The sequence below is a fragment of the Stigmatopora argus genome, chromosome 14, assembly GCF_051989625.1.
Source record: "Stigmatopora argus isolate UIUO_Sarg chromosome 14, RoL_Sarg_1.0, whole genome shotgun sequence".
Classification (NCBI taxonomy): Eukaryota; Metazoa; Chordata; class Actinopteri; order Syngnathiformes; family Syngnathidae; genus Stigmatopora; species Stigmatopora argus.
The window spans coordinates 16,260,797-16,287,066 of record NC_135400.1 but is presented as its reverse complement, the minus strand read 5'-3'; the positions used below and the strand labels follow the sequence as shown (position 1 = coordinate 16,287,066).

General features: G+C 39.9%; 2 protein-coding genes across 9 annotated transcripts in view; one reads left to right on the top strand and one right to left on the bottom strand.

The window, feature by feature from the left end:
- The window catches only part of coro7 (coronin 7), an 86,269-nt gene extending 61,919 nt beyond the window's left edge, over nt 1-24,350 (bottom strand). For all 8 annotated transcript variants that reach the window (XM_077618880.1, XM_077618879.1, XM_077618882.1 and 5 more), the window contains exons 1-9: nt 23,944-24,350; nt 22,810-22,906; nt 22,631-22,711; nt 22,429-22,499; nt 21,300-21,480; nt 20,686-20,762; nt 16,818-16,868; nt 7,467-7,550; nt 6,102-6,184 (exon numbers count right to left, since the gene is read on the bottom strand). In XM_077618880.1, the coding sequence (XP_077475006.1) occupies nt 6,102-6,184; nt 7,467-7,550; nt 16,818-16,868; nt 20,686-20,762; nt 21,300-21,480; nt 22,429-22,499; nt 22,631-22,711; nt 22,810-22,906; nt 23,944-24,003 (785 nt within the window). In that variant the 5' untranslated portion in view covers nt 24,004-24,350. The remainder of the gene's footprint in view (nt 1-6,101; nt 6,185-7,466; nt 7,551-16,817; nt 16,869-20,685; nt 20,763-21,299; nt 21,481-22,428; nt 22,500-22,630; nt 22,712-22,809; nt 22,907-23,943) is intronic.
- Nucleotides 24,351-24,355: 5 nt separating this feature from the next.
- LOC144088462 (Golgi apparatus membrane protein TVP23 homolog B-like) lies at nt 24,356-26,251 on the top strand. The gene is made up of 7 exons (XM_077618892.1): nt 24,356-24,485; nt 24,641-24,705; nt 24,982-25,126; nt 25,188-25,277; nt 25,353-25,478; nt 25,543-25,677; nt 25,750-26,251. Exons 1-7 carry the CDS (start codon nt 24,477-24,479, stop codon nt 25,765-25,767), a joined length of 588 nt encoding a protein of 195 aa, XP_077475018.1. The 5' UTR covers nt 24,356-24,476; the 3' UTR covers nt 25,768-26,251.
- The last annotated feature ends 19 nt before the right edge of the window (nt 26,252-26,270 follow it).

The window sequence follows — 26,270 nt, the reverse complement described above, 5'->3', positions numbered from 1 at the left end:
TCACAGTTCGTAGTTAGCGGTACGTTGGCGAACATGAATGAAGAAATTGAATGCCATACAAAAACTATGCTGGAAAATGCACATGATGTCGATACATTGAAGATCCTTAGCATGAGGATTTAGGAGAAAGACAGCTTCACAGTTCGTAGTTGGTGGTACGTTGGCGAACATGAGCCTGGGTTGAATGGAGAAATGGAATGTCATACAAAACGTATGCTGAAAAATGCAAATAATGTCGATACATTGAAGATCCTTAGCATGAGGATGTAGAAGACGGACAGCTTCACAGTCCGTGGTTAGTGGTACCTTGGCGAACATGAGCCCGGTTTGAATGAAGAAATGGAATGTCACAAAAACTATACTGGAAAATGCACATGATGTCAATACATTCAAAATGCTTAGCATGAGGATGAAAAAGAAAGATTGGAACGCTTTACTTCTGTTTTGTCTAAAGATTGAATGATGTTTGTCAATCCTGGGACATTGCGAGAATGTGAAAAAGAACCGATTCAAACAAAAAGTGGTCCGTTGCATTTTTGTCCAGACGAAATTTGCCGACTATGGACTCTCCCCGTTTAAATACATTCTTAGTGTGCAATCATACAAGCAGGAATATACTATTTTAAGACAGATTTTTCTTCACGTAAGCGCCAGGAGAACCCAACCAAACCAGAAATCGCTGTAGCTAACGCCCCCAAATCAAGTCGCGTGGAGGACACGTCGCCTCCATAGCAAGCGTGGGCGGACATCATCTACTAATGAAAAACACACTCCAAAAACCTCATTCCAGGGTATCAAGAATATCCGCATGATTTTAACTAAAGCAGGATTGAAAAGGCTCTTTTTCGGAACGGAGTCAACGCTATAACTCTAGCCTCAAACCGGAGTATCTATTGGAATCGAATCCAGCTAATATAAGTTTGGAGACAGCGGAGTGACAGGATAATTACGGACTAATGGGACCCGGAATATTTCCAATCAAGCCCAAATGCCTGTCGTCTGGCAACTCTCTTTGGAACTGTCAACGTGGCTCCCGAGCCCACACTTAATCGCAGGGCGTCCACTCATCCCCCGCGCTTTGCGTCCATGTGTTTGCCATCAATGCCCTGCACTGTTTCCACTTAACAACCCTGCCAGCCTTCCCCACGTCTTCTTCACAAACGCAGCTACTGGGGCTTTAGCGAAAGGAGCAACGTGCCAAAAAATAAAAATAATAAAAACGCTATCGGGACGGTGAAGGCTCCCGTTCAAGGAATAAATCCCAGATGCTAGATCAAGGGTGTCAAACTCGGGTTAGTTCGCGGGCCGCAATAACATTAACTCGATTTCATGTGGGCCGGACCATTTTAGATATATTTAGATTTTTTTTTTTCCAATTGGATTATAAGAACTGGATCAAAATCCCTGAATATTCCGTTTTTTTATAGATATAAAACTGTTTATTTGAAGTTTTTTTTCTTAGTAAGAAAAAACACCTAATAATTATTTGTTTTTCATTTCAAATTGAAACAATTTTTTTTACAAATTATATTCAATATTAAAGTGAAAATATTTATATATATTTTTTTTTAGATTTTACAAAATGCTTTTGACCTAAAAACACCAAAAGAAAAAAATTGATAAAAAAATCGCAATTATATTGATTTAAAAAGGTGAAAATCAGGAAATATAATATACATCTGTAATCTTCATTTGAATTTGATCCTAAAACAGAAAGTTGGCACTCATGATTTACTTACTCGGGCCGCACAAAATGACATGGCGGGCCAGATTTGGCCCCCGGGCCGCCACTTTGACACCTGTGTGCTAAATCAAGACGCGTTGGATTGGATAAATGACAAACCAAAAGAGATTTTTGTCAAAATTGACGAAAGCAATGCGGACATCTGCTGCCGTTTTCTTCTCGGATGGAAAGCCGTGGCGGACATTTGTCCCAAAAAGTCCAAAAATATGAATAAAGTACGACAGTGTACCTAAAGCGCACGGTCGTCCGCCAGCTCGGTCTGCTTCCAGTTAAAAAGCCAAACCGCAAACGGCGAGTGATGGCGAATGGAAGAAGGACAGACGGATAAACGTCCAAAAGGTAGAAGAAAGAGACTTACTTCTCCCCCCATTTTTTTCCCCTTTCGGTAGCAAGTTCACACAAAAAGGTCTTTGGAATGGCTGGCGTGCTGAGCGCATACCTGCGGGATGAAAACCAAAACCCTCTGCGACTTTTATGAAATACACGTTTGTTTTTCTTTCTTTAGTTTGGTTTTTTTTGGACGACGGTAGGTATGTTTCAATAGCATAAATACAGATATAGAACTATTATCAAACATGCTGTAAATCGATTTTATACATTATACTTGGGGATTATTTTGATCCTCGTTATCTTAACTCTGTAACTGCTTAAGAAAGTGGCTATTGTTCAGTCAAATTGGATTGGACGTCTCTTTTTGTCAATGACATCTTATTTTTGAATACTTTATACCGCATGTGTCAAAGTGGCGGCCCGGGGGCCAAACCGGGCCACACAAAATGATGCAGCGGGCCAGATTTGGCCCCCGGGCCGCCACTTTGACACACGTGGACTAACAGATAGCTGACGTCCATTTTAATCGAAACTTCTGACGCACCCACCAGATGTTGGAGTCCACCTGAACATCGTCATTTTGGTCTTGGCAACACGCGCTTGGCGACACGCGGTCGTCAAACTAAAGAAAACAGACGACGACGGCGGCGTGGTCCAAATGTGGCGAGTTTGGACTTTTTTTTTGCGTTGCCGCAGCTGCGCCTAATCCCCGCAGGAAAGCCTTCATCTGGGACTGATTTTGTCAGATGGAAGAAAGGGCCGAGTGTTCCCCGCCTTTTCCTCCATCCGTTTGATTAAAGGGGACTAAATTACAGCCGTGCGCTCGGGCACGACCCTGCTAGAAAAACACGCAGAAATAGAATACTACAAGGAGAGGACGTGTGTCGCACCTGGCGTGCGCCGCAAATGAAAAAAAAGTTAAGATCGCAGTCTGTCAGAAGTGGCGGCCATCTTGGTGTAACCCGTGTTACACGGGGTTGAGAAAATAATTGGATTGTAAGTTGCCTGTCAACGCATTTGATTGGTTGTTTACCCAACTTTAGAAACGGTGATAGGAAATGGCTTAGAGGTCATTTGTATTCAGGTTATCGTATCATAGGGTTTTTCTTGGTGGTTTAAAAACCTGGTAGGGCGCCAGGTTATGTATTTTTAGGCTAAAAGTGTACATCAACAATACAGAGGAGGTCCATGAATGGAAATATTAGAAAAATTTAAGAAAATATACGCTTCAGAGAGGGAAAGAAAATGGCTGAGCTTAGAGAAAGGATGATTTTAGTGTTCGGCACTGGCTGCCATTGACGGACAAACCGGAATTAGTCGAAAAATGAACTGGTTTTACAATGGCTGCATAATAACTTTGGCATACAACACTTCCGATGCTCAAACTAAGAAAACACATCAACAACCTTCCTTCTAAAGCTTCTCATGTTATTTTATGAATTAGCATTAGCTACCATTGACTGACTGGGAAGTCCAGTTCAAATAAATTCATTCGGTACAGATATGTACAGTAATCCCTCGATTATTGCGTCTTCGCTTATTGTGAATTCACTACTTTGCAATTTTTTTCCGCTGTTAATGATTAAAAATATACTTTTTTTTTTTTTTTAAAGTTCATAAAAATGGTGAAAATTCACGCTAAAGCTTGGAAGCCACTCTTGCTACTAGGACTTAGCACTAAAAATAAAAAAAAAACAGTTATAATAGGGGTGACCCTACTTTGCTATTTTTCAATTATTGCGGCCATGTTTGGTCTACATTACCCGCAATATTCGAGGGATTACTGTAAACCGGTTTCCATTAGGCCCAAAAAAAACCGCTTGTGCTACAAAATCCAACACAATTCACTTGCACATGCACACACACACAACCCATCATTATTTCAACCTTCAACCCCCTGCAAAAAAAATAAATAACCCCTTCATTATTCTTCATTCAAAACCATTTCTTCACCCGCAGCCCGCCTCTTGCGGCAATCCAAGAAAAAGCGTCCTATCAAAAGCGGCGTACGGTCAACGCTAACTTGATAAAAACCAGCCCGCTGCTCCAATTACACCCCATGTTTACCGCAGCCCTTTTAATTAGGAACAGGCCACACAGGGAAAAAAAAGGACAAATCGCTCTTTATGTCGTCTTTCCGGGGCTAAAAATGCTCCGCGGCGGACGTCGGGGTTCGTGGGTTCCGTCCAATGAGATCGTAGCGCAAAAAAAAATGGAAACAAAGTCTCCTTTTCTGAGGCGACCCTCGACGCAAACACAATTACCCCCAGAGAAAACCCACCGGGACGACGCTGTGTTTAAAGACGGCCAAGGGCGAAGTGGACGGAGGGAACACGAGGACAGGGAGGTGCGGCAGGGGAGCCCCATGAATGAAGGCAGTGTATGGGAGGGACAGATTGTACTCACCGATAAAAAAAGGGGATTATATGCTATATGATATTCTATTGCGGAATGTTGAGATATTTTAGGAGCTTAAGAAAATTGGATTTCTTGGACGGTATAATGAAAAGCATTTATAGGCGTTTTTTTTTTTTAATTTATTTATGATAAAGAATGCATTTATCTTTGTCCTCAATAAGAGGGAGGAGCAAGATAAGATCGTAAAGTTTTCTTTCTGTCGGAATATTGTACGGAAACTATCAAGCCAAATATGAATTTAATTGTTCTACTAGGGACACTAAAGCCATATAATAGGTTCATTAGCGAAAGAAAATGTAAATAACAAAGTGTGACCCTGTTACGTTTAAATATTTGATTCTGATGAATAAATTTTACTTAAAAAACATAGTCCAATGTGATCAATTTAGATCTCTTGATTGTGGTCTTATGGACTTTTATACTGTCTTTGTTCTGCAAAGTTTGTTTCACTAGTGTAAATATCAATACTGCGTATGTATTTTTTTCCAATATACATGTGGATTATTTTAATTTACATAAGCAATAATGCGATGTGATAAAGTGAGCTCTCTTGATTGTGATTTTCTTGTTTCTATCGCCATGAATGAAGTATTATTCTTATAAAAACGGCACGATTTGTGATCACATGATCCGCGTCAACGCAAAACAAATACTAGTGACACATTGTGTATTGAAAACCACAAGGGGAAAAGCCACTTACATAGCTGAATGATAACAAACAATGGTAAGCCATCCAACGGCATTTATGTGGTTTACGCAAACTATGTCCACCGATACGAATGTTTCCTTTTAGGAGCGTGTTCAAAAACAGGTTTGGCTGTTTTTTTTGGCACGTCAATCCACTTTGGAGGGAGAGAGAATTTTTATCTGCTACTTTGTTTTTATGTATTTGGGGGAGGAAAAAAAGCCATCATAAACTGTATATTAGGGCAGTCAAATTCATTTTATCATGCATGTATTTATTTGGAGTTGTATTATTTTTATATATATATCAATATATTTATTTATTTGTTTATTTAGTTATGTATTTATTTATTTATTTAGTTGGTTATTTATGTATTTAATTTATTTATATATTTATTTATTTATTAACTTATTTATGACCTATTTATTTATGTCTAAAATGTCTTTTGCTGTGTCTGTATTCTCACCCTCTTGCTACTGTGACAATGAAATTTCCCGAATAAGGGATGAATAAAGTTATCTAATCTAATTACATTAAAAAGATACCTAAATGACGGTATTTTTTGGAATATAAATCCTGTTTTTTTTTGTTTGTTTTTTTATATTGCTTGACTCTGACTACTACACAAGGGCGCCATTTTTTCCCCATAAAATCCCCAGTCAGTTTAAACATTTCTATCCCACCGCATATAGATCAATAAACACGGCCACGGCAGAATCGCGAGCGCTGAGGTGTCAATGTGCCCACTGCGGTCACTTCGGCCCGTTACGGCGCTTATGCATAGAAACAATACGTGGCCTCCTAGTTACGGGAGGTCCACATGGCGAGGAGAAAACCTCATAGGGTGACGGGAAGCAAACATACGGGGCGCGCCGAGTACAGTCGAGACGATAAAAAGCAAGGGTTGACTGGATTGGTACTCACCCGCTGGAAGTGCCAAAGATGTGAGAGCTCAAGGAAGACGTCAAGTTCCGATTGTCCCAAAGTCTCAATTCCCTGTTGCGCATCTTGAAAAGACGAGAGAAAACCCTAACGTGAGCAAAGGTGCGCAGATATCAGGTAGAACGCAGACAATTGACTGGAAATTAAGATTCTATAGTTAACTTTTTGCTCGCATTTTTAGCTAGCATCAAATCTGGATGTGAAATGTGTCATCTTATCCACATATTGCTAACGTACATCCCTAAATCATACCTTGAAATCTGATTTTTTTAAATGAACTTATTATAAATAACATACCTGGCAACTTCGGCCAAATCTGATTTTTTTTTAAATGAACTTATTATAAATAACATACCTGGCAACCTCGGCCAATCGCTCCCCTTATTGATGATTGCAATTCCCCTTCATTTTATCCACATATTGCAAACGGACCTCCCTAAATCATACCCTGAAATCTGGATTTTATTTTTTAAATGAACTTATTATAAATAACATGCCTGGCAAACCTCGGCCACTCGCTCCCCTTATTGATGATTGCAATTCCCCTTATAAAGCGATTAAAAAAAGAAGTACAAATGCAATGCGGCATATATTTACTCACATAGGGCGAAAAATTTCTCCTAAGTGGACGAGGTGCCCAATCAGAATGCACTAAATTCAAAATTCTGTAGATGTCGCTGTATGACGCTGACAGCTTGACTGTCTGGGTACATTGCTTGCTGACGCGCTATATTTATATAGTGAAATGACAATATTAGCAGTCGACAATGAAGTTTTCGTCTGCTACCATTGACCGACACAATCCGGATTAGGGCTGAAATGTGTAATTCCAGATCGGTTTTACAAAAAAAAAAAGTTTTTATCTGTACAAAAGTTGTTATACTACATACAGAAGTTGACAGGTATGAAATAATCTCCAATTTGCTGTTTGCATTATTGTTCTTACACTATAATATTTTTATATATTTATAATATTTGGGGGATCCAATCTTGAACCCGTGATAGTTGATCCGTGAAATGGCAAGGCGGTATAAAATATTATAAAAGTAGTTGTAAAAAAAAAGTATAAAAGAGTTGGCGGCTATATACAATGATTTAAATGATTGACTTTATAAAGAAAGAGAAAAATGATTACTCAAGAACATATTTTAAGAAATAGGTCACCCACAAATGATGAATTTGTGACGTTTCGCACGCGCTCTAGACACAAAAAAAAGTATTTGTACGCCAGCTATTTTTAATCCGACGTAAATCAAATCCATTTGGACTTTCGATGGAGCCACGCGAACTTAGAAATGCAAAATAAATAAATAAATAATTTAAAACAGCGCTCCAGTCGCTTCTCACCCGATCGAAGCTCGTGATCAGCAGAAAGTCGTCCTTGGCCCAAAGAGTGCGAGAATCTTTGTTGTTCTGAAGGCAGGAGGCGCTCTGGGGAAGAAGACACAATGGCGACTTGTCATTTTTGGAAATCTTGACAGTGACGGGAAGACGGGAGATGCCAAAGAGATGGCGGTCTTGGAACAAAAAACAACTTGTCCCATCAAAGGGGGACCATTTTTTTTATTTTTTTTGTTGCGCGGCAGACAAGATCTACTCGTCTTTTTTTTTTTTACTTTCTGAGTTCAGGTCTTCCATTATTTCTCAGTTTTATCTCTCTTGTATTTATTATTTCCAAAAGATATACCCACAAATCCCTCATTTTTCGCGGATAATCGAAAAACCGCAATGTAGGATCATTATGACCATACTAGTATTCAAAAAAAATGCCCAAGGCAAATTAGATTAGATTAATGTCATCTAATGTCCAGTTTTAATCAATTATTTTTGTTTGACAAAAATCATTAATGATTAAATTATGGCTACAGTATTTTTTTTCCACCTACAGCAAAATGCATGAAGTACACACCCATTCTTCACTTATATATGAAATAGAGGGCCATAAAATATCCTCTCAGGGGCCTTAATTGGCCCTCGGGCCGCACTTTTGAGACCCTTGCTATAAACAGTCCATAGTTGTAATACCGATTTTTCCTCATGCAATTCTAGTCAATGGATTTTGTGTAAAACAGGAGCCCGCACAAATGCCAGGTGTCGTTCTATTAAATTGGACGGCACGAGTGCGGCTAGACATCGGTTTGTTATTAACGGCGGCCAAGAGCCCGTCGCCTGGTTTTTACGACGCCAATAAATGGCAGCACTAAGGGGGGAAAATTGCCAAAATAAAAGGGCCGGCCGGAGTGAGCGATGCCAAGTTGCCCTCCTTACAAAAAAAAATGCCACTATAACGGGGCTCTGTGCCTAATGACCGCCGAGGTTCACGGAAAACTAATCAGCCATCCATTTTATTTTTTTCTAGCAATCATTTAGGTGGCGGGTGAGCAGGAACCAAAACCAGATGACTTTCAGGCCAAAAGCCACAAAAATTCAGCCGCAAAATGAGAAATGGCAACCTTAAGATGCAATGGCTACGAGTTGTGATACGTTTTGAATAGAGCACATGTGTCAAAGTGGCGGCCCGGGGGCCAAATCTGGCCCGCCGCATCATTGTGTGTGGCCTGGGAAAGTAAATCATGAGTGCCGACTTTCTGTTTTAGGATCAAATTCAAATGAAGAGTATAGATGTATATTAAATTTCCGGATTTTTCCCCTTTTAAATCAATCATTGTCATTTTTTAATCCATTTTTTCTGTGTTTTTAGTTCAAAAATCATTTTGTAAAATCTAAAAATATATATATAAAAAAGCTAAAATAAACATTGTTTTATATCTATAAAAACTGAATATTCAGGGATTTTAATCCTTTTATTAAAAAAAAATCTAAATATTATATCTAAAATGGTCCGGCCCACGTGAAATCAAGTTGACGTTAAAGCGGCCCGCGAACCAACCCGAGTCTGACACCCTTGGAATAGAGCCTCACCTCAGAAACTTTCATCCTTTTCAGAGTTGACTTTTACAAGCCGGTATTGTGAAATCTGATTAAGAAAAACAAAACTAGCGGATTTCCGAGCCGCTTTCTGCAATAACTTGGCCTTGTGATATGTTATAAAATGTCAATCAGATGTTTCCTGGCTTGGAATGTGCTTCGACAACAAACATATACACACACACACACAAATACACACTCCACTTTGGCAGAAGACAATGGTTTCTCTTGTGGTCCGCCGACTGTGTGTTTATCGTCGACACAGTCGCTTTCCAACGAGATTTACTGCGCTAAACAGAGACTTCAAGCTAGCACACGCGTCTGTGGAAAATGCCAATCCCAACGTCGGATTGGCGGTTTGGCCCGTTTGTTTTCCGACACCCACGTTTAAACGAACAACAACTGGGCATTTTACGGACCCGTCTCTCGTTCCTCAAAAGCTAACAAAGTCCTGACCTAGTTCCTGATGAGTCCTTGGACGAACAGATCATTTTTTTAGCCTGTGCTAGCTAACCTGTGGGTCAAATTCGAGTGGTGTTCATCCTAAAAACTCTAACTAAATGCCAACTCATGCACCCACGATCAAATGTTTTGAGAGACTCAACCTAAAAGTACGGAATGACGAAGTCGAAGGACATCAACATCAAAATATAAGATATGAAAAGGAAGCAAGGAGGCTTCGGCGCCGACATGTGAGCAGATGCAGGGAGCGTTGGTTGCCAGCGAGGTGTTTATCGTCATGACGTTTCCGGGGGAAAGTTGACGGGTCGCTGGTGTTCATACCAAACTAGGAACAAGTCGAGCTCAGACCAATTTTGGTTTGCTCGAGGTTTGTCCAGCATTGGATGGGATTCAAACAGCAACACGTGCTAGCTAGCAAAAGCAACGTTTCCGGAAATAAACAATATCTGGATCCCTAAACTGGGGCAATACTGTTAAATATGCAGATGCCACCTTAGTGTATAAAATCTTCCAACACAAAGCTCCTCCTCCACGGCCTGATTTTGTACCCAAAAAATCCAACAGATCAACTTTGGCTGGCTCTAGAGGTGACTGTGTAGTTCTCTTCAAAAAGAGTTCTAGATTAGCCAAAGCACCTCACATACCTGGAAGTCAATAGCAATTAGCATACGTCAACTCCCGTCTCTGAACCTCTTGGCCAATCAGCTTTAAGCCTGGCTGTTAGACCAACAAAATTACAATCACAATTCAACCGGCACAAGAGACTACAGATGGAAATTATCCCTCGGCTACAATCTTAACTACAGTAATCCCTCGAATATTGCGGCTTCACTACATCGCAGATTTTTTTCTGGGGGAAATTTTTTTTTTTAATTAATTTTTTTTGGTATATTTTTCATAAAAATGTGAAAATCTGCACTGAAACTCGCAGGCGGAAGCCACTCCCCTGTCCTTCGCTTGCTACTAGAACTTAGCATTGAAGTAAAAAAAAAATATATATATATATATTTATTTTTTTAATAGGGGTATATTTAAAAAAATAAAATAATACAAAAAAATATTATTATACTTCGCTTTTTTTTTTGTGTATCGCGGCCATGTCTGGTCTACATTAACCGCGATAATCAAGGGATTACTGTATTTACATATATATGTTCATTAACATGAATATAAATATGTGCTGTCCCTTATTAAATAAATCAAACTCAAACTACCACTCATGCCCACTAGTTGGCATATGTCAGCCGCCGTGCAATACCACCTAGCCTATTAATGAAATAGCATTAGGAGAGTAAAAAAACTGGATTATTTTGACTTTTTCAAGGAGCCATTTGTTATTACGTGTCGATATGAAAAAAGGTTCGCCACCAATGAGCAGAGTTCAATTTGATGTCGACGTCAAGGATGGAAAATATGAAGCGCAACCTGCTTTTTACAGCCTCAGTTCAAGATGACGACCCCGGCGTGTCTCGAATGGACGAGATCCTCCCTTTTTTCCTGCCAAACACCCCCCCCTCGCGAGAAACTATGCGGAAAGAAAACCAGTGTCTGTTGGCGATTGTTCCCAGATGTGAACGCAGACACCTGATCTTCGTCCCGGTGGCCTGGCCGACATTCCCCGCGAGTGACAGCGATGATTCTGTCTTTCGGGTAAATAAAAGTAGCGAAGAGAGCGGATGACAGAAACAGATGGACTCATGGTTTGCGTACATTGGCGTCCAACTCGACCCGCCAGACCGATGATGGCGTTATCTTTTCCTGTCTGGGATTGCTTTTCCGCATGACACCTGCCCGTCTCTCCCCCGATATTTCTTCATTTCCTCCTTTTTTCGATCCTTCCCGTTCGATTCGAGATTTAAGAGTGCAATAATGCGACTATTTTGGGTCATTCAACAACAACAAAAATTTACATTTTCGGTCATGCAGGCCAGAAAATTACGATTTTGTACAATATAAGAATGCACGCTGTGTCAAATGTGATGATGTATTTATTATTAATTCTTATTTAAAAAATCTTGTGCTGCATAAGTAAAATTTGAATGAATGAAATGTTAATAGAAGCTAAATTGTGATGAATGTAAACGTAAAAGCATTATTATTATCATTAGTATCATTATTATCGTCATTATTATCGTCATTATTATCGTCATTATTATCATCATTATTATCATCATTATTATCATCATTATTATCATCATTATTATCATCATTATTATCATCATTATTATCATTATTATCATCATTATCATCATTAATAATAATCGGACATAGGCTTTGTCATCATCATCATTGACTCGACAAAAGCCTAATTGTCATCTTACCCAGATAACTGCGTATGACGAAATTGGTAAATTATTATTATTAAAAATGATTATCATTGTTATCATTGTTATCATTGTTATCATTGTTATCATTATCATCATTATCATCATTATCATCATTATCATCATTATCATCATTATTATCAATTATTATCATTATTAACATTATTATCATTATTATCATTATTATCATTATTATCATTATTATCAATATTATCATTATTATCATTATTATCATCATTATCATCATTATCATCATTATCATCATTAGCATCATTAGCATCATTAGCAATATTAGCATTATTAGCATTATTAGCATTATTAGCATTATCATCATTATCATCATTATCATTATTATCATTATTATCATTTTTATCATTATTATAATTATTATCATTTTTATTATTATTATTATTATTATCATTAACTGATTTTGTACCAAAAAATTCCAACAGATCAACTTTGGCTGGCTCTAGAGGTGACTGTGTAGTTCCCGTCAAAAAGACTGCTAAATTAGCCAAAGCACCTTCTCTCTTAATACCTGGAAGTCAAAATAGCAATTAGCATAAGTCAACTCCCGTCTTTGAACCTTTTGGCCAATCAGGCCTGGCTGTTAGACCAACAAAATCATCATCACCACACTGTCTAAAACTGTGCTACTTGTGTGTATGTATCCTCATTTATCTTTAACCTACACAAGGGACTAAAGATTGAAATGATCCCTCGACTACGATCTTACATTTTTACATATAAATGTCCATAAATACACCCAACGGCCCCAGTCGACATATTTCAAAAGCAAACAAGGAAAAGCAATCCGTCCAATGGATATAAAACCTTCCATGAGTTTCTCTCAAGTTTTAAAAAGACCTTTTCCAGTCAGATAAACAATCGGCACAATTTGGCCCAAGTGATGGAGAACATATTCCAATGAGCGCTTCCCAACAAATTCCTCTCTGACAAATGAGTGTTTACACTTTGGAGGAAGGCCTAATGCTAACAGCGCTACGACGCCAAGCCAACACCGAGACATTTTACGGCCAGGACTAAAGCGCTCGTACCGAGAATGGCGAGCAGCTCATGAAAAAAATGGGCTGCTTATGAATTAATGAAGGGCCTCCACATATGTGGGTGACAGTTTGCAAATGTCCGCCTTTTTTTTTTAAACCACGAGTCACTTGCTTAGGGCTGGGCTCGACATCAACAAGCTGCAAAAGTGATTTACTGTCGGGAAATGAATCCACGAGAGGTGTTACGTAGCACATGAGCTCATCCCGTGAAGTCGTGACCCGATTCGTATCGTCATCTTTAGAAAAGAGGAAATAAATGAATTCCCACGAGGCAGGCGGCCATTTTTCATGTTCGTTCAGAACTTGGCCTGCAAGAACTCTGTTAAAATCAGCTCTGCGATACCGATCTCAACTTTGCGGCGTCGGGGGGTGAGAGGTTATATCTCACTCGTGGGAAGAGTGACTCCTCTCCGCTTGATTTTATAGCCAGATAAGAGGCATGAGGTGTCAATTGTATAGCTGAGCATATATATCAACTCTATATAGTTTGCATCAAGGATTCCGTAAAAATTCAGTATGGCTGACAAGTATGTATATCTATAGATATATATTTCAGCAACACGCTAATTTATGTATTTATTTATTTATATATTTTATATATGTTTTTAATATTTATATATTTTATTTATAGATATTTTTATGTTTTTTATATTTATATATTTTATTTATATATTTTTTTTATATTTATATATATATTTTTTTTAGTTGTATATATTTTATCTATTTATTTATTAACTTATTTATGACCTATTTATTTAGGTCTAGAATGTCTTTTGCTGTCTGTATTCTCACCCTCTTGCTACTGTGACAATGAAATTTCCCGTATACGGGATGAATAAAGTTACCTAATCTAATCTAATCTAGTTTGCATCTTGAAAAAAAAACACATGAATAGCTGTTGTTGGTCAGATTAGGGAGGAAAAAAAAAAATATATATATATATATATATATATTTTAGAGTCATACTTGAGTAAAAGTCGCAAGCGAGTGTGACTTGTAGTCAAGAAAATACAGTGAGTACAAATACAATTTATTAACGTCAACAAAATACAAAAAAAATGTGATGTGGGAGGGGCTTATGATGGATGTGAAATAAGGCCGGTGTGGGCAGCACCCCCAAGTGAGCTCCACCCTCCCCAGAAAAGGAAGCCACCCAAAGAATAATGTCTTTGATGGACCCAGACCTCGGTCTTCATCAGATCCAGGTGTCGTCCTCTGTCATTACCCCAAAGATCTGGTGTGCTGGCCCGCACCCCGGGGGGATGCTTTTAGCGCAGTTAGCAAAAAAAAAAATGCAATTCAGATCTCATCTGGCTTGCCAGTGCTTCTTTTGGAGGAAAATCCAGTTTTCCCAGAACATGATTACCCAAGACTTTGTATAGTGTTCTCATTCAGAACTTGGCCAGCTGCTCCCGCGTTTAATTCGGTGCGATCGAGTTCAGTACGGTGGCCCTCCACTGACTTATGCACTGGAGTTTCTGAACCGTTTATCCTCACAAAGGTCACGGGGGTGCTGGAGCCTATCCCAGCTAATTACGGGCACCAAGCGGGGACACCCTGAATTAGTGGCCACCCGATCACGGAGCATGAAGTGACAAATAGGCAATTTAGAGCATTCAACCAGCTAGCTTAGCATGTTTTTGGGACGTGGGAGGAAACCGGAGCATCCGGAGAAAACCCACGCAAGCCCGGGGTGAACATTCAAACTCCACACAGTGAGGACCGGCTTCTTTTTCTTGGCCTTCCTTGCGCTGCGTTTCTTTGGCCCCGCCCCATTTGTGCTGACTGGTGCACTCTGCGCTCCTCTCTAATTTGACCACAATCCCCCCCCCCCTGGACTTCCAGAAACCGCAGATCGGTGGCTAACGGGCTAGCGCCGAACCAAAAGTAGGAAGGTTATTTTCAGCACTGTAATTTGGGGATCACGTGCTACGTGGGCAGGCACACAGTTAGCATAAAAAAATGAAATACTCATCAAGCGGGTAAGCGCTTCACAAAATGAATACATTCGAGGAAAATGGCGTATGATGTGGAACACCGTGATTTACAGATCATCAACTTTACACTTTTTGCAACTCGGTAATGTACTTGGGCTATAGGGTGACAAATTCAATATTGATTTAGAATCTTTGCATAATAAATAAGTAGTCGACATGAAAAAGTGTACCTACTTATTGACCACTTATTCAACAAAAGAAATCAGTAGTCGTCAATATAATAAATAAGCAGCAGTCTACATAGATAACTAAGTAGGTACACTTATTCATGTTGACTACTAATTATGTTGACAACTACTCATGTATTTATTACTTGTTTTAGTTTAATTTCTTATTATTATGATATTATTTATTGATTATATATTTGTCTGTTTGTTTATTGTTGTTATTTGTGCACTTCCCTACTTATTTAAGTTGTTGACTACTTATCTATTTATTATTTATTACTGATATATTGATGATTTATTTGTCTGTTTGTTTGTTGTTGTTATTTGTGCACTTTGTGGTGAAGCGTTAAATCTCATTATACTTGTATAATAACAATATGTATAATGAAAATAAAAAAAATTGGTAGTTGGCAGATTGGAAACAACAATTCCTGCTGTACATATGTACATTTTTTTAATATATACATTATATTTTGATATTAATACATTACAGTCTTTATATCCTTATACCTGTAATATTTAATACACTAGTTGATAATTGTACTTGATTTATTTTTATAGGCGCGAAAACATGTAGTATGGTATGTAGTAATAATATTAATAATCCTCCTTTGCGTTTTTTCCGATGATCTCGGCCATGTTTGGCCTACAAAATCTGTGTTATTCGAGGGATGACTGCACCATTCATTCCTTCACCTTGCGCACCTGATCCACTTTGGATTTTTTTTTTAAACTGGCACCTGACAAAGCAGAAGCAGCAGACTAAAAGTAGGAAAAATATAAAAAAAAATCAAGCCTGGGATCAATTTGATTTGGGTTGGGTCGACGCCACGTGGCTAAAACGGAGGCAGACGCTGTTTGCTGACTCGGCGGGCCGCCGCTTGGCGCTCCTTATTTGGTGCGCCGAGAATCACGGCTGGGAGGTAGGAACTCATTTTTGGAGGCTTTTTTTTTTATTTTTGCAAAGCCACATTTCCACCGGGCAAGTACAGTTAAGTTCAGCTGGCCCCAGTATGGTTTAGAAGGCTGAATCCCGAGCGGTTCTCCTGTCTTTTTCCACCGTGGCTTAAGAAGCCAAAGTAGGAGAAGGGGAGGTGTGCATTTGAGCAATTTAAAAACGCTTCTCCGGTGCCTGGAAAAAAATCTGCAGCAGATGTTTTGTCCAAATATTTGACGGATAATAAAAAAAAAGGCCCAGATCAAATCGTCAGAACGGAAATCGGGTACAAATGGAATCGGGTGAAAAAAAGATGTTTAAAAAAAAAATGGATTTACCGTATTCGCTGGACAATAAGACGCACTTTTTTATTTTTATTTTTATTTTTTTATTTTTATAACAGTTTTGCTGATTTGTAAATTTAATTTTTTCACTCTGACCACCAACAGCTTGTTATTTTTTTTTTTAGGCTGTAGTTAACAAGAAACTGTCAATATGTTACATATTGTTTGTTGTTTACTATTACTTAAGTTTGTTTTTGGTGTCTGATAAATCCAAAAAAAATAAAAAATGTCATAAGAGTTTTGCTCAAGTGTGACTTGTAATTTTATTTTTTTCACTCTGACCACCAACAGCTTGTTATATTGTTTTTTTAGGCTGTAGTTAACAAGAAACTGTCAATATGTTACATATTGTCTGTTGTTTACTATTACTTAAGTTTGTTTTTGGTTTCTGATCAATAAAAAAAAAAAAATATTTTTTTTAAATAGGCGACCAATCCATATGAAATTCACATTTAATAAAAACGACACTTACCTGAACCGCTTTGAGTTGGGCTCTTGGGTCAAACACTCGCAGCATTTTGTCCTACAAAGAAAAGTATTTTTATTAATATAGTAGTTGGATTTATTTGAAATATGATGAACTCACGGGCAGACATCCAATTAAAAAGTTAGCTTCATCAAAATGACCAAACTTGGATGAAATTCCCACTTGAGAGAAGTTTAAAAACCCCAAACCGTGCTGTTTATTGTAAGGGTCATGATGTAATATAATTGTGAAATAGTACGAGAGTGTTTTGGATTTATAGTTTGTGGTCAATTTACAATTTCAAGCATAAACACAGGCAAATATAAACATTTCTCATTGCATTTTTGTATTTTTTAGCACAAGGGCTCGGTCCTCTTCTCGTAAATAGACGCCGGATGACTCAAAATGTAACGACCACTCTTTTCTTGAAGATCTTCTCCTGTCAAAAACACTTCCATTTGATCGACGTGGGCATTTCAGCATCTTTCGAAGCTGAAAATAATGAAACGACGGGATCGGCGAGACGACGGGCCGCGGTCGGAGAAAGTTTCCCCGACACGCGGCGATTTATTATTAGCAACGCGGCGGTGACCTCTCGGCGAACTCCTTTTGAGCGCAAACACATTGCCCATCCATCACGGGGACCGATCAGAGGGGGATCCCTGATGAGGAGGAAGCGGGGCCTAACGAGATCAGGCTGCGACCGGCCCTTAAATCGCCGCCATCGGGTGACCGTTAGTCAACAAAGGACAAAAAAACAAAAAAAAGTACGCCAACGTCAAAGATACAAAATGTTACATTGGCTCAAAATGATGAGCTAATTTCTGTACAGGCCAAATGTGAACATCTGTGTGTGTAGGGGCGGGGGGGGGGGGGGGGGGGGGGGTGCATTTTGAAGACCACCCACAGATCCGTACGATGCCCCTCCGTGGCGAGCTAATCCCCAACAACACACCCGCATTTATTTTGACCATATTTCCTCAACAGGGGCCCCGGCAAGTTTATTTACTCGACACGGCGGTATCAGACATTGTAAAAGTAATTGCGAACCCCTAATAAACCCACGGCATGTGGAGCTCAACTATTTCATGCTTTTCTCTTTTTTTAATTAAAAACTAGGGAGAATATTTACTGTCTTGTTTCTGCTTGGATATTTATATCGTTTTTGTTTTTTAATTAATTAATAAATGTTAGTATTGTATTTGAAAGAGTAAAAGTGGCACTTTTTTTTCATAGCTTAGCTTCATTGGTGGGCCTGCAACTTATGTTTTTATTCCATCTAACCACCAATAAAAAGCCTGTTAAGTTTTTTTAGGCTATAGTTATCTGAAATTTGTTTAGCTAGTTTACAAGTTAAATGGAATTGAATGCTATTATTGTCAATTCAATTGGCTAAATAGCTAACAGTTTTTTTGGATTAGATTAGAACTTTATTTCATCCCGTATTGGGGAAATGTTTTGGTTGCAGTAGCAAGACAGACACAGACGACATTGTAGACCTAGTTTAAAAAAAACTGGAGCCACACACAGAAAGTCCACAAGGTGGGGACCTTCTGCAGACTGAGACTAAGGTTACCACACAGTCCCTCAGTAGTCTGTCGGTTTTTAAGATCATATTCCTTACCTTAGATAACTATACCCTACAAAAAAAAACATAACAGGCTATTGACAGTCAGATATTCCATGTACTATTATTACTTCAACATATTTTTATTCTTGGTTTCTGACGCAAAATTTAAAAAAAACGTCCCTCCCAAAAATGCTACTTAAATATTTTCCCTCTTCATAGTGCAATCTTTGTCTGGTGCGACTTATAATCCAAATAGTACGATAAGTCTGATGATTGACGTCTATTTTCTGTTTGCGAAAGTCAGGCTTACGACGGTTCCGCCATCTCGAGACGAGGCCAAGCACCACTAAACCTCCGACGAGGGTCCGCAAACATAGAAACAAATAGACCCTGTGAAGCCTGGTTTAAGTGTACGTTTGCCCAAGCAGCAGCTGTTTAACCAAAGTGACGGACGGCTCTTCCTTAATGACTTTTGCCCGTTTTCGCCGTGGAACAATTTTGCACTCTCTTTGCTCCTCAAACACACTTTGCTGGCAGACCCCCATCTTGCTCGCGTCTCCCACGGTGGCACATTAGAAGCTTTTCAAAGGAGTTCCCCGACAGGCATTTGCGCTAGAAACGTGCCTCTTGAACTGATTGGTTGCTACGGGACCGTGCCAGATCGTGCAAATGTCTTTTCAAATGGAGCTGTTTTTACATTAGCTCCAAATGTGTTCCATATAAAGCTAAGAAAATGGATTTCACAGCTATCTGGAAGAAAAAAAACAACTCACTCTTAGAAGATTTCTCAAATGGAATTTCACTCTGTTAGGCCCCCAATTGAGGGATTTGAAGACATGCCAGAAGAAATTCAATCCCTATTGAAGATTCATCGATTCAAGACTTTTATGCAACACTCAAATTAAGGAACACATCAACAACCGTTCGACTGCTATATTGCTAGTCCACAAATGAAGTCATTGGTTGCCATTGACGGCGAGAGACAGACCAAAAATACCGTAAAACCTCTATTTGAATAGAATATAAAATAGAACGGCACCCTCCAATTGAACGGCACTACGGGGGAAAGTTTGAAAAATAGAACGGCACGCCGTTGAAATAGACGGTTTTACGGTATATTACCAAAATGGAGCTAATTTGACATGGACTCCAAAGTAACGTTGGCCCCGAATATTTATTTGACAGCCTAATTTGCAACCCCAAAAAACCGAATCACTAACTCTTACAAAGTCAGCAAAAAAAAAATCTGACAGAATTTCCTTGATTCATGTCCCAATTGAAGGAATTTAATAGCAACCAGAAAAAAAACGCCATGCCCTTTGACACCTCGTCATTTTACCCCTTTTAAAGCTCTTCCTACTGCTCCATTGCCATTTCACAAACTAACTCATTAGCCGCCATTGCCATTGGATGGGACCCAGTATCGTAAAATGTGCAACCCGAGTAACCCCTTACGTGTCGACTGACATGAAAACGACCCTTTGAGCGACACGTTCTCATTAACTCTAAAATCCCAATCAACGTCGCCACAAACCGCAGCGCACGCGTCCGCATAAGTGGGATCGTCTATCCGAATCTACTACTTTGTTTGCCTTGGCCGTGACGGGTAACAAATGAGCCCGTCACCATCGCGTCGGGTCAGGGAGCCATGGCCCCCCCCCCGCGTTTACCGCGACATGGTAATGGTCCTCGTCAAGCTCGTCTACCTGCCCGGAAGAAAGAGAAGTTACCCCCGCCCAGGCCGGGTCGGAGCCCAGACTCTCTGGTGTCGTATAACCCCCCCTCAGACGGCCCCTTTTCGATCTCTCCGATCCGGCTTATTAAAAGCAAATAGGGTCGGCGCACATGTGGCTCCGAACCCTCGGGTGCTCCCTTTGGGTAAACATTGGGGGTGGGGGCCGTTTGGGGGGCTACCAGAGTCATAACAGGATGGCAACAAGCGTAGGTTGGATCTCCAGATGTTATTTTTGACACTTAAGCGGAGGCTGAAAGGAGCCATTCACAAGCAATTCCAATGGAGGAGCGAGTCGGTTGCTAGGAGACGCCACCAAAAATCGGGGATACATATTTATAAATATAGATACGGATAGCCGTAGATGAGCATTTCATTTAAACTGGGATGGCTGGTAAGGAGTGATGTTTCATGAATGGAATCAGTTTGGCAAACAATAAATATAGATAGGGCTTTGCGGAATGTGGTTCTTTGCTGCCCTCCTGTGGTCAAATACGGAAACGGCATACATTGCTCCTGCGTAAAAGCCTGACTTATTTATTTTCCCCTGAAAAATGTCCAAATGTGCTCACCTTGCAGGTTGAGGCCAGCAAAGAACCGTCTTGTTTCCAGCTCAGACTCTGCAACTGGTCACCGTGCTCCTCCAGAACTGAACAAATGGAAGAGAATCGTGAGCCATCACAGAAGGAATGATATTTTTTTTGCTGAAGATTGCCAAACAATAGGATGAAAACAGAACGGTCCAGAATGAAGAAAAAGAACAAAAGGCAAAATTGGCTTCAGTGATGTTTAACGGGTGAAGCGATGACACGTGCACTTGGTCGCTTACACGCAAGATTTCCACTTAAAGGGGACATAAATGACTTTGTTTTGGTCTCCTTTAAGGTACAAAGGGGAAGGAATATAGGAGAATAGGTGATATTTAGCAATATAGAAAAAAACAGGGATGAGGGGATTTTTTTTGCACAACCGTAAATTTACCTCTGCTGCTCGCAAAGGCGGAGCCACGGCGACAGGGGCGGTCCAAAGCAGACCCAGGCAAAAAAACAAAAAGAAAACAACAACTCCCTTTCTATCTTAACACTCAAAGTGACAAGGTAGCAAACACAAAGAAAGCGAGACAAACACGGACTAAAAAAATTAAATAAATAAAAATCAAGACGCAAAGGTTCGGCAATGCAACTACCTGCGAGCGGCGCGGCGGGTCGCTCCGCGTCCCAAACCATTGGACACTTTGCGGTGCCAACGGCCAGCAGTCCAGCGGCGGTCGGGTGGAAGAGCACGGTCTCCGGGCGTCCCCGCTCGGGGTTGAAAGTCACGGAAGGCCGGCGCTCGGACTCCGGCTCGCACAAACGCCACAGCTTCACCTACGTGGAGGGTCAGAACGCCGTCAGTCAATTTGCGATTTGCAAATTTAGCCATTTTGTAGGCAAAAGCTGCAAGATGGCCATCTAAGCTGTGCTATTTTTCCCCTCCTTATTACAGTGGAAACCCCTAAAGCACAGGTGTCAAAGTGGCAGCCCGGGGGCCAAACCTGGCGCCCCGCATCATTTTGTGTGGCCCGGGAAAGTAAATCATGAGTGCCGACTTTCTGTTTTAGGATCAAATTAAAATGAAGAGTATAGATGTATATTACATTTCCTGATTTTTCCCCTTTTAAATCAATAATTGTCATTTTTTAATCCATTTTTTCTGTGTTTTTAGTTCAAAAATCATTTTGTAAAATCTAAAAATATATATAAAAACAGCTAAAATAAACATTGTTTTAGATCTATAAAAAACTGAATATTCAGGGCTTTTAATCCAGTTCTTTTTATCCATTTATCAAAAAAAATCTAAATATCATATCTAAAATGGTCCGTCCCACGTGAAATCAAGTTGACGTTAAAGCGGCCCGCGAACCAACACCCTTGCCCTAAAGTGTTACGGCGGGCCTATTTTACGTTACGAAGTGTAATACAACGTTTTTCCGTCCACTTTTTGTGGAATTGCTATTGGTCGGCGTCACTAAGATGGCCGAAATCCCTCCCACAACGCCTGAAACAGATGCTGCCTCTCTCTCGTCGTGTTTATCGCTCGTTCAGTTGAAAATTAATTAAATGAATTCAAACTTTAGTTCTCTAACTATAGCAATAATTTCTATTTTCCACCATACGACAATTTCGCCTCACGACCCCAACTTCGGGACGGATTAATTTCGTAAAACGGGGGTCCACTGTAACACATTTTCAAGGTATTTGATTACTAGCAGATCCACAAAAACAGGTGTCACCATGGAGACATCCCTCGTATCGACGATTGTAGGAGGAGCTTACCGTTTCATCTGCCGAGCACGTCGCTAGAAGACTCTCATCAAACGGAGAAAAGTCCAAATCGGTCACCAGATCTATTGGAGAAAGAAGGGACTTTATGGAATGCAGGTTGAACATGCACTGTAGTGTCATTTTTTTGGGGTCATTTGGACAGGAACAGTTTTCAACTGAAAATTAGAAACTTTGAAGTACTGTTAAAAAGTACCCGAATGGCAGGAAATGTGCATGACGCTCCGTTGTCCGTCCGCGGCAGGTTTCACGGACGTGACCCCCAGCATGCCACCCCCTGGGAACGGAGAAAGTGGTGAGTTGAGGAGCTTCATTTGGACCAAAAAACAGTTTGCTTGCATAATATTAAATATACTTCATGTTTTTTTTTCTCACCGGCCTGCTCCGTGTTGAAGGCCACCATTTTGGCGCTGGCTTTGATATGGTTCCCCTGACAGGAGAACGATCTGGCACGGATGTCGTTGATCCATTGCTGGAATTGCGATCGACGTCAAGTCATAATAAAAGAGAACAAAATGAATCAAAGTTAATGAGGAAAGCAGAACAACCTCGTGGGCCAAATCGGACCGGTGGCGAGCCAATTCCAGCCCGTGAGCCGCACCTTCGACACAACTGCACTCAAAATAATCCGTTATTTTTTACTTTGACCACATTGTAACTTTGCCAAATGACAACGTACAAAACTCAAACTAAATAATGACATCAACAATCTTCCGGCTGTTCTAATGGCTTTAATGTTGACTAATTTAGATGCCATTAACAGCGATAGACGTCCAATCCATTTGGACTGGAAGGGTTTTGGCCATTGTAGCACTTTTTTGACATAAAATTAAACAGCAACCGTAATCAAAACCAAACAGGAAAGTCTCAACTGACACTGAAGTTCCGTAAATGCTGAGGAAGTACAAATATATGCAATGTTACACGTTACAAAAACTTTGGTGTACGTTCTGGTGGATTTAATAGGGATGTTCTCAAAGATTTGACGTGATATATTTTTCGAAATAGGCTTTCAGAATATTGCTTTAGCAGAGGAATCGTGATTTTAATTAGCGGCTGCACAGCGTCACCTGCCGTTTCTCAACGCGGCTGCACTGATTGGATGAACACAAACTGCACGAGCATTCCTAAGATTTTATAGCTACTATTATAAAATTAACCCAGAAAAGCTGTTTTCGGCCTATGCCACCTGAAATAAAACACTTTTATTTCCGTTTTAAATGTATTTTATACTGGCTATTGTCATTAAACTGTGCACGAAATGTAACGGCCGATTAACATTCAGTGCATTCAGATGCATTTGTTGTTGTTGTGGTTGTTTTAATTTAAATCCGGCAGAAGTGAATAAATATTTTCTTGTCAATTGCAATATTTCTAAAGCGGGAAGTTTGACACTCTAAGCAGGCGTTGCCCATGCTCACAAGCCCACTCACCCGACCAAAACACAGTCGAGCACCGATGCTAATGCTAGAAAAGGGAGCAAACGCCAAATTCTCGTCGTCTACTCACGTCTTTTTTGGTGATTTTCGGAGTGGTGTTTTTGAATTTGGACGTCTTGAAGCGGTTCATGGCGTGATCGTTTGTAGGTGGCTTCCGGGTGTCTCCAGCAAGCGTTTCAGGCAGCTCAGTTTGGGCTACCCGGCTTTGCTTCTTAACATGCGGACGTCGAAAGCGGGCGGAGTTGCAGTTGAAGGAAGGGAGGAAGGATGATACATTCGGACGCGTGCTCGTGTGCCGTTCACGAACTGCTCGGAATTCGAGCTTTCATCCACCTGGCATAATCATATGATGGATAAATGACGTTTTAGCCAAACCTAAATGTATAAACTTGGAAATTGAACTGAGATTGAATGAACTTTACAGATAGAATTTAGCTTTAAAAAGATAAATAGTGACATTTACTCCCCTCCTGTCGTGTGGGTAAACTGTTTCTTGTTTCAAAGGGGTCCTTGAAGACGTTCCAATGTGGTGTGCGCATGCGTATACGCTTTGTTTACAAATAACTTCCGTGTTGACTTATTTCACCCACACGTCGTGGTGAAATGCACAAGGTAATACAATTTTAAACAAAACGTGGCTTGATTTCGAGAAATTTTTGACACCGTAATCGCAATATTTTACTGTAATAGGAGAGGCATTGTCACGTAAACATTTTGGAGAAATTAGCATTAGCGTTTAGCCTCGTGTGTGTTTTTTCTGTCCACAGAGCTCCCAAAATGCTCCTCTTTTTGGAGATGACGACAAAACTATTCCCCCAAAACCCGATCTCAGGTAAAAATACTCTTATACGACCGATTTATTTAAAACCACGTTCTACTGGATCATCCCGATAAACGGGGCTATGTTGCTGTCAAAATCAAACTTGACACGTTGCACTGTGCTAGTATTACACCACTACTGTCTAAATTCTGTAAAACACCGCCATCTTTAAACACTATAATAATCTTAATTACCTGGACAATATTATGCCCACCAAATGGCATTGCTTCAGTCCACTGTAGCTATGCAACGACGTAATAAGTATGAAAATAATTACCTTTGTTGCAGGTATCCCCTGGTGTCTTTTTTGCATCTATTCTTCCGAACCAGCGCCATCTTTGTTTACTTATTACACGACTACGTCAGCGATCACTTCATCGCTTGCATGGTCACCATCATCCTCCTCCTGTCATGTGACTTCTGGACCGTCAAGGTGAGAAGGGAGAAATAAAGAAATCTGAGAAGATGTATATATTTGGGAAAACTGTCTCCAGAACGTGTCGGGGAGATTGATGGTGGGCCTTCGCTGGTGGAATCGGGTGGACGAGGACGGGACCAGCCATTGGGTGTTCGAGGCCAGGAAGGTAAACTGGCACTTAAAAAAATAAAAAATAAAATGAAGCCATCTTTTAAATGGAATTGCATGTTGTCCTCAACAGAGCGACAGTCTGAATTTGACAAGCAGCGCCGAGTCCAAGATCTTCTGGCTGGGCCTCATCGTCTTTCCAATCCTTTGGGCCATCTTTGTTTTCAGCATTATCTTTACTCTTCAAATTAAATGGCTGGTCAGTTTTCGAAAAAACATGACTGTTTTTGAGTCCTGTTTTTAAATTTTGTTTCCTTTTTAAGGCGGTCGGAATCATGGGCCTTGCTCTACAAGGAGCCAACCTGTACGGTTATGTTCGATGTAAGATGAGGGGCAAGTCTAGTCTGGACCTGAGCCACGTGGCCAAGAACTACTTGGGCGCACAACTTCTAAAACAGGTACGTGACCACTTCTTGAATGAGGAATTGCATTGATATGTAACATTTTTTGTCTTCTCGTTTCATCTTAAGGCAACAAAGGCAACGTAGGAGAATTGTGCACCGAAGCGCTGAATTTTTGGGGATGAAGGATTTTTTTTCCCTTTATTTTTGGGTTAACTTTATTTTAAATGTACATTTATGCACTGGGTTGGGGAAGGCATGTTTTCCCCGGATGCAATACGCTTTAATTTACATGACCATATTTTTTTGGGAGGGAAATTACTGTTGTAAGCCTAGAAAGTGCCATTCTAATTTTTGAACATTTATTGTTAGCAAGAAAAAAATTGAATAAACTTTCTTGAGTTAAATTTTGACATGTACTGAGAATCTACATGTGTTTTTTAGTGAGTATATTGAGTTTTGTTTTGTTGTGGCAGTTAAATATGTTCCTGAAGGCTTTTTTTCTGTCCAGGCTAAGATTTTTGAGAACAACTTGTGGTGGGTAATCTAAAAAAAATGTGGGTGAAAGTTTGTACTTTTTTTAATGTATAATAAAAGGCAATCTAAATGAATAAACATGCATGAAACTTGATATTTTTGACTTGCCCTTT

What these genes read in the sequence shown, in the direction of transcription:
- LOC144088462 (XM_077618892.1), top strand. An exon ending in GGGTGTTCGAGGCCAGGAAG is followed by an intron (nt 25,278 to 25,352) that starts GTAAACTGGCAC and finishes TGTCCTCAACAG; the next exon opens with AGCGACAGTCTGAATTTGAC. An exon ending in CTCTTCAAATTAAATGGCTG is followed by an intron (nt 25,479 to 25,542) that starts GTCAGTTTTCGA and finishes TTCCTTTTTAAG; the next exon opens with GCGGTCGGAATCATGGGCCT.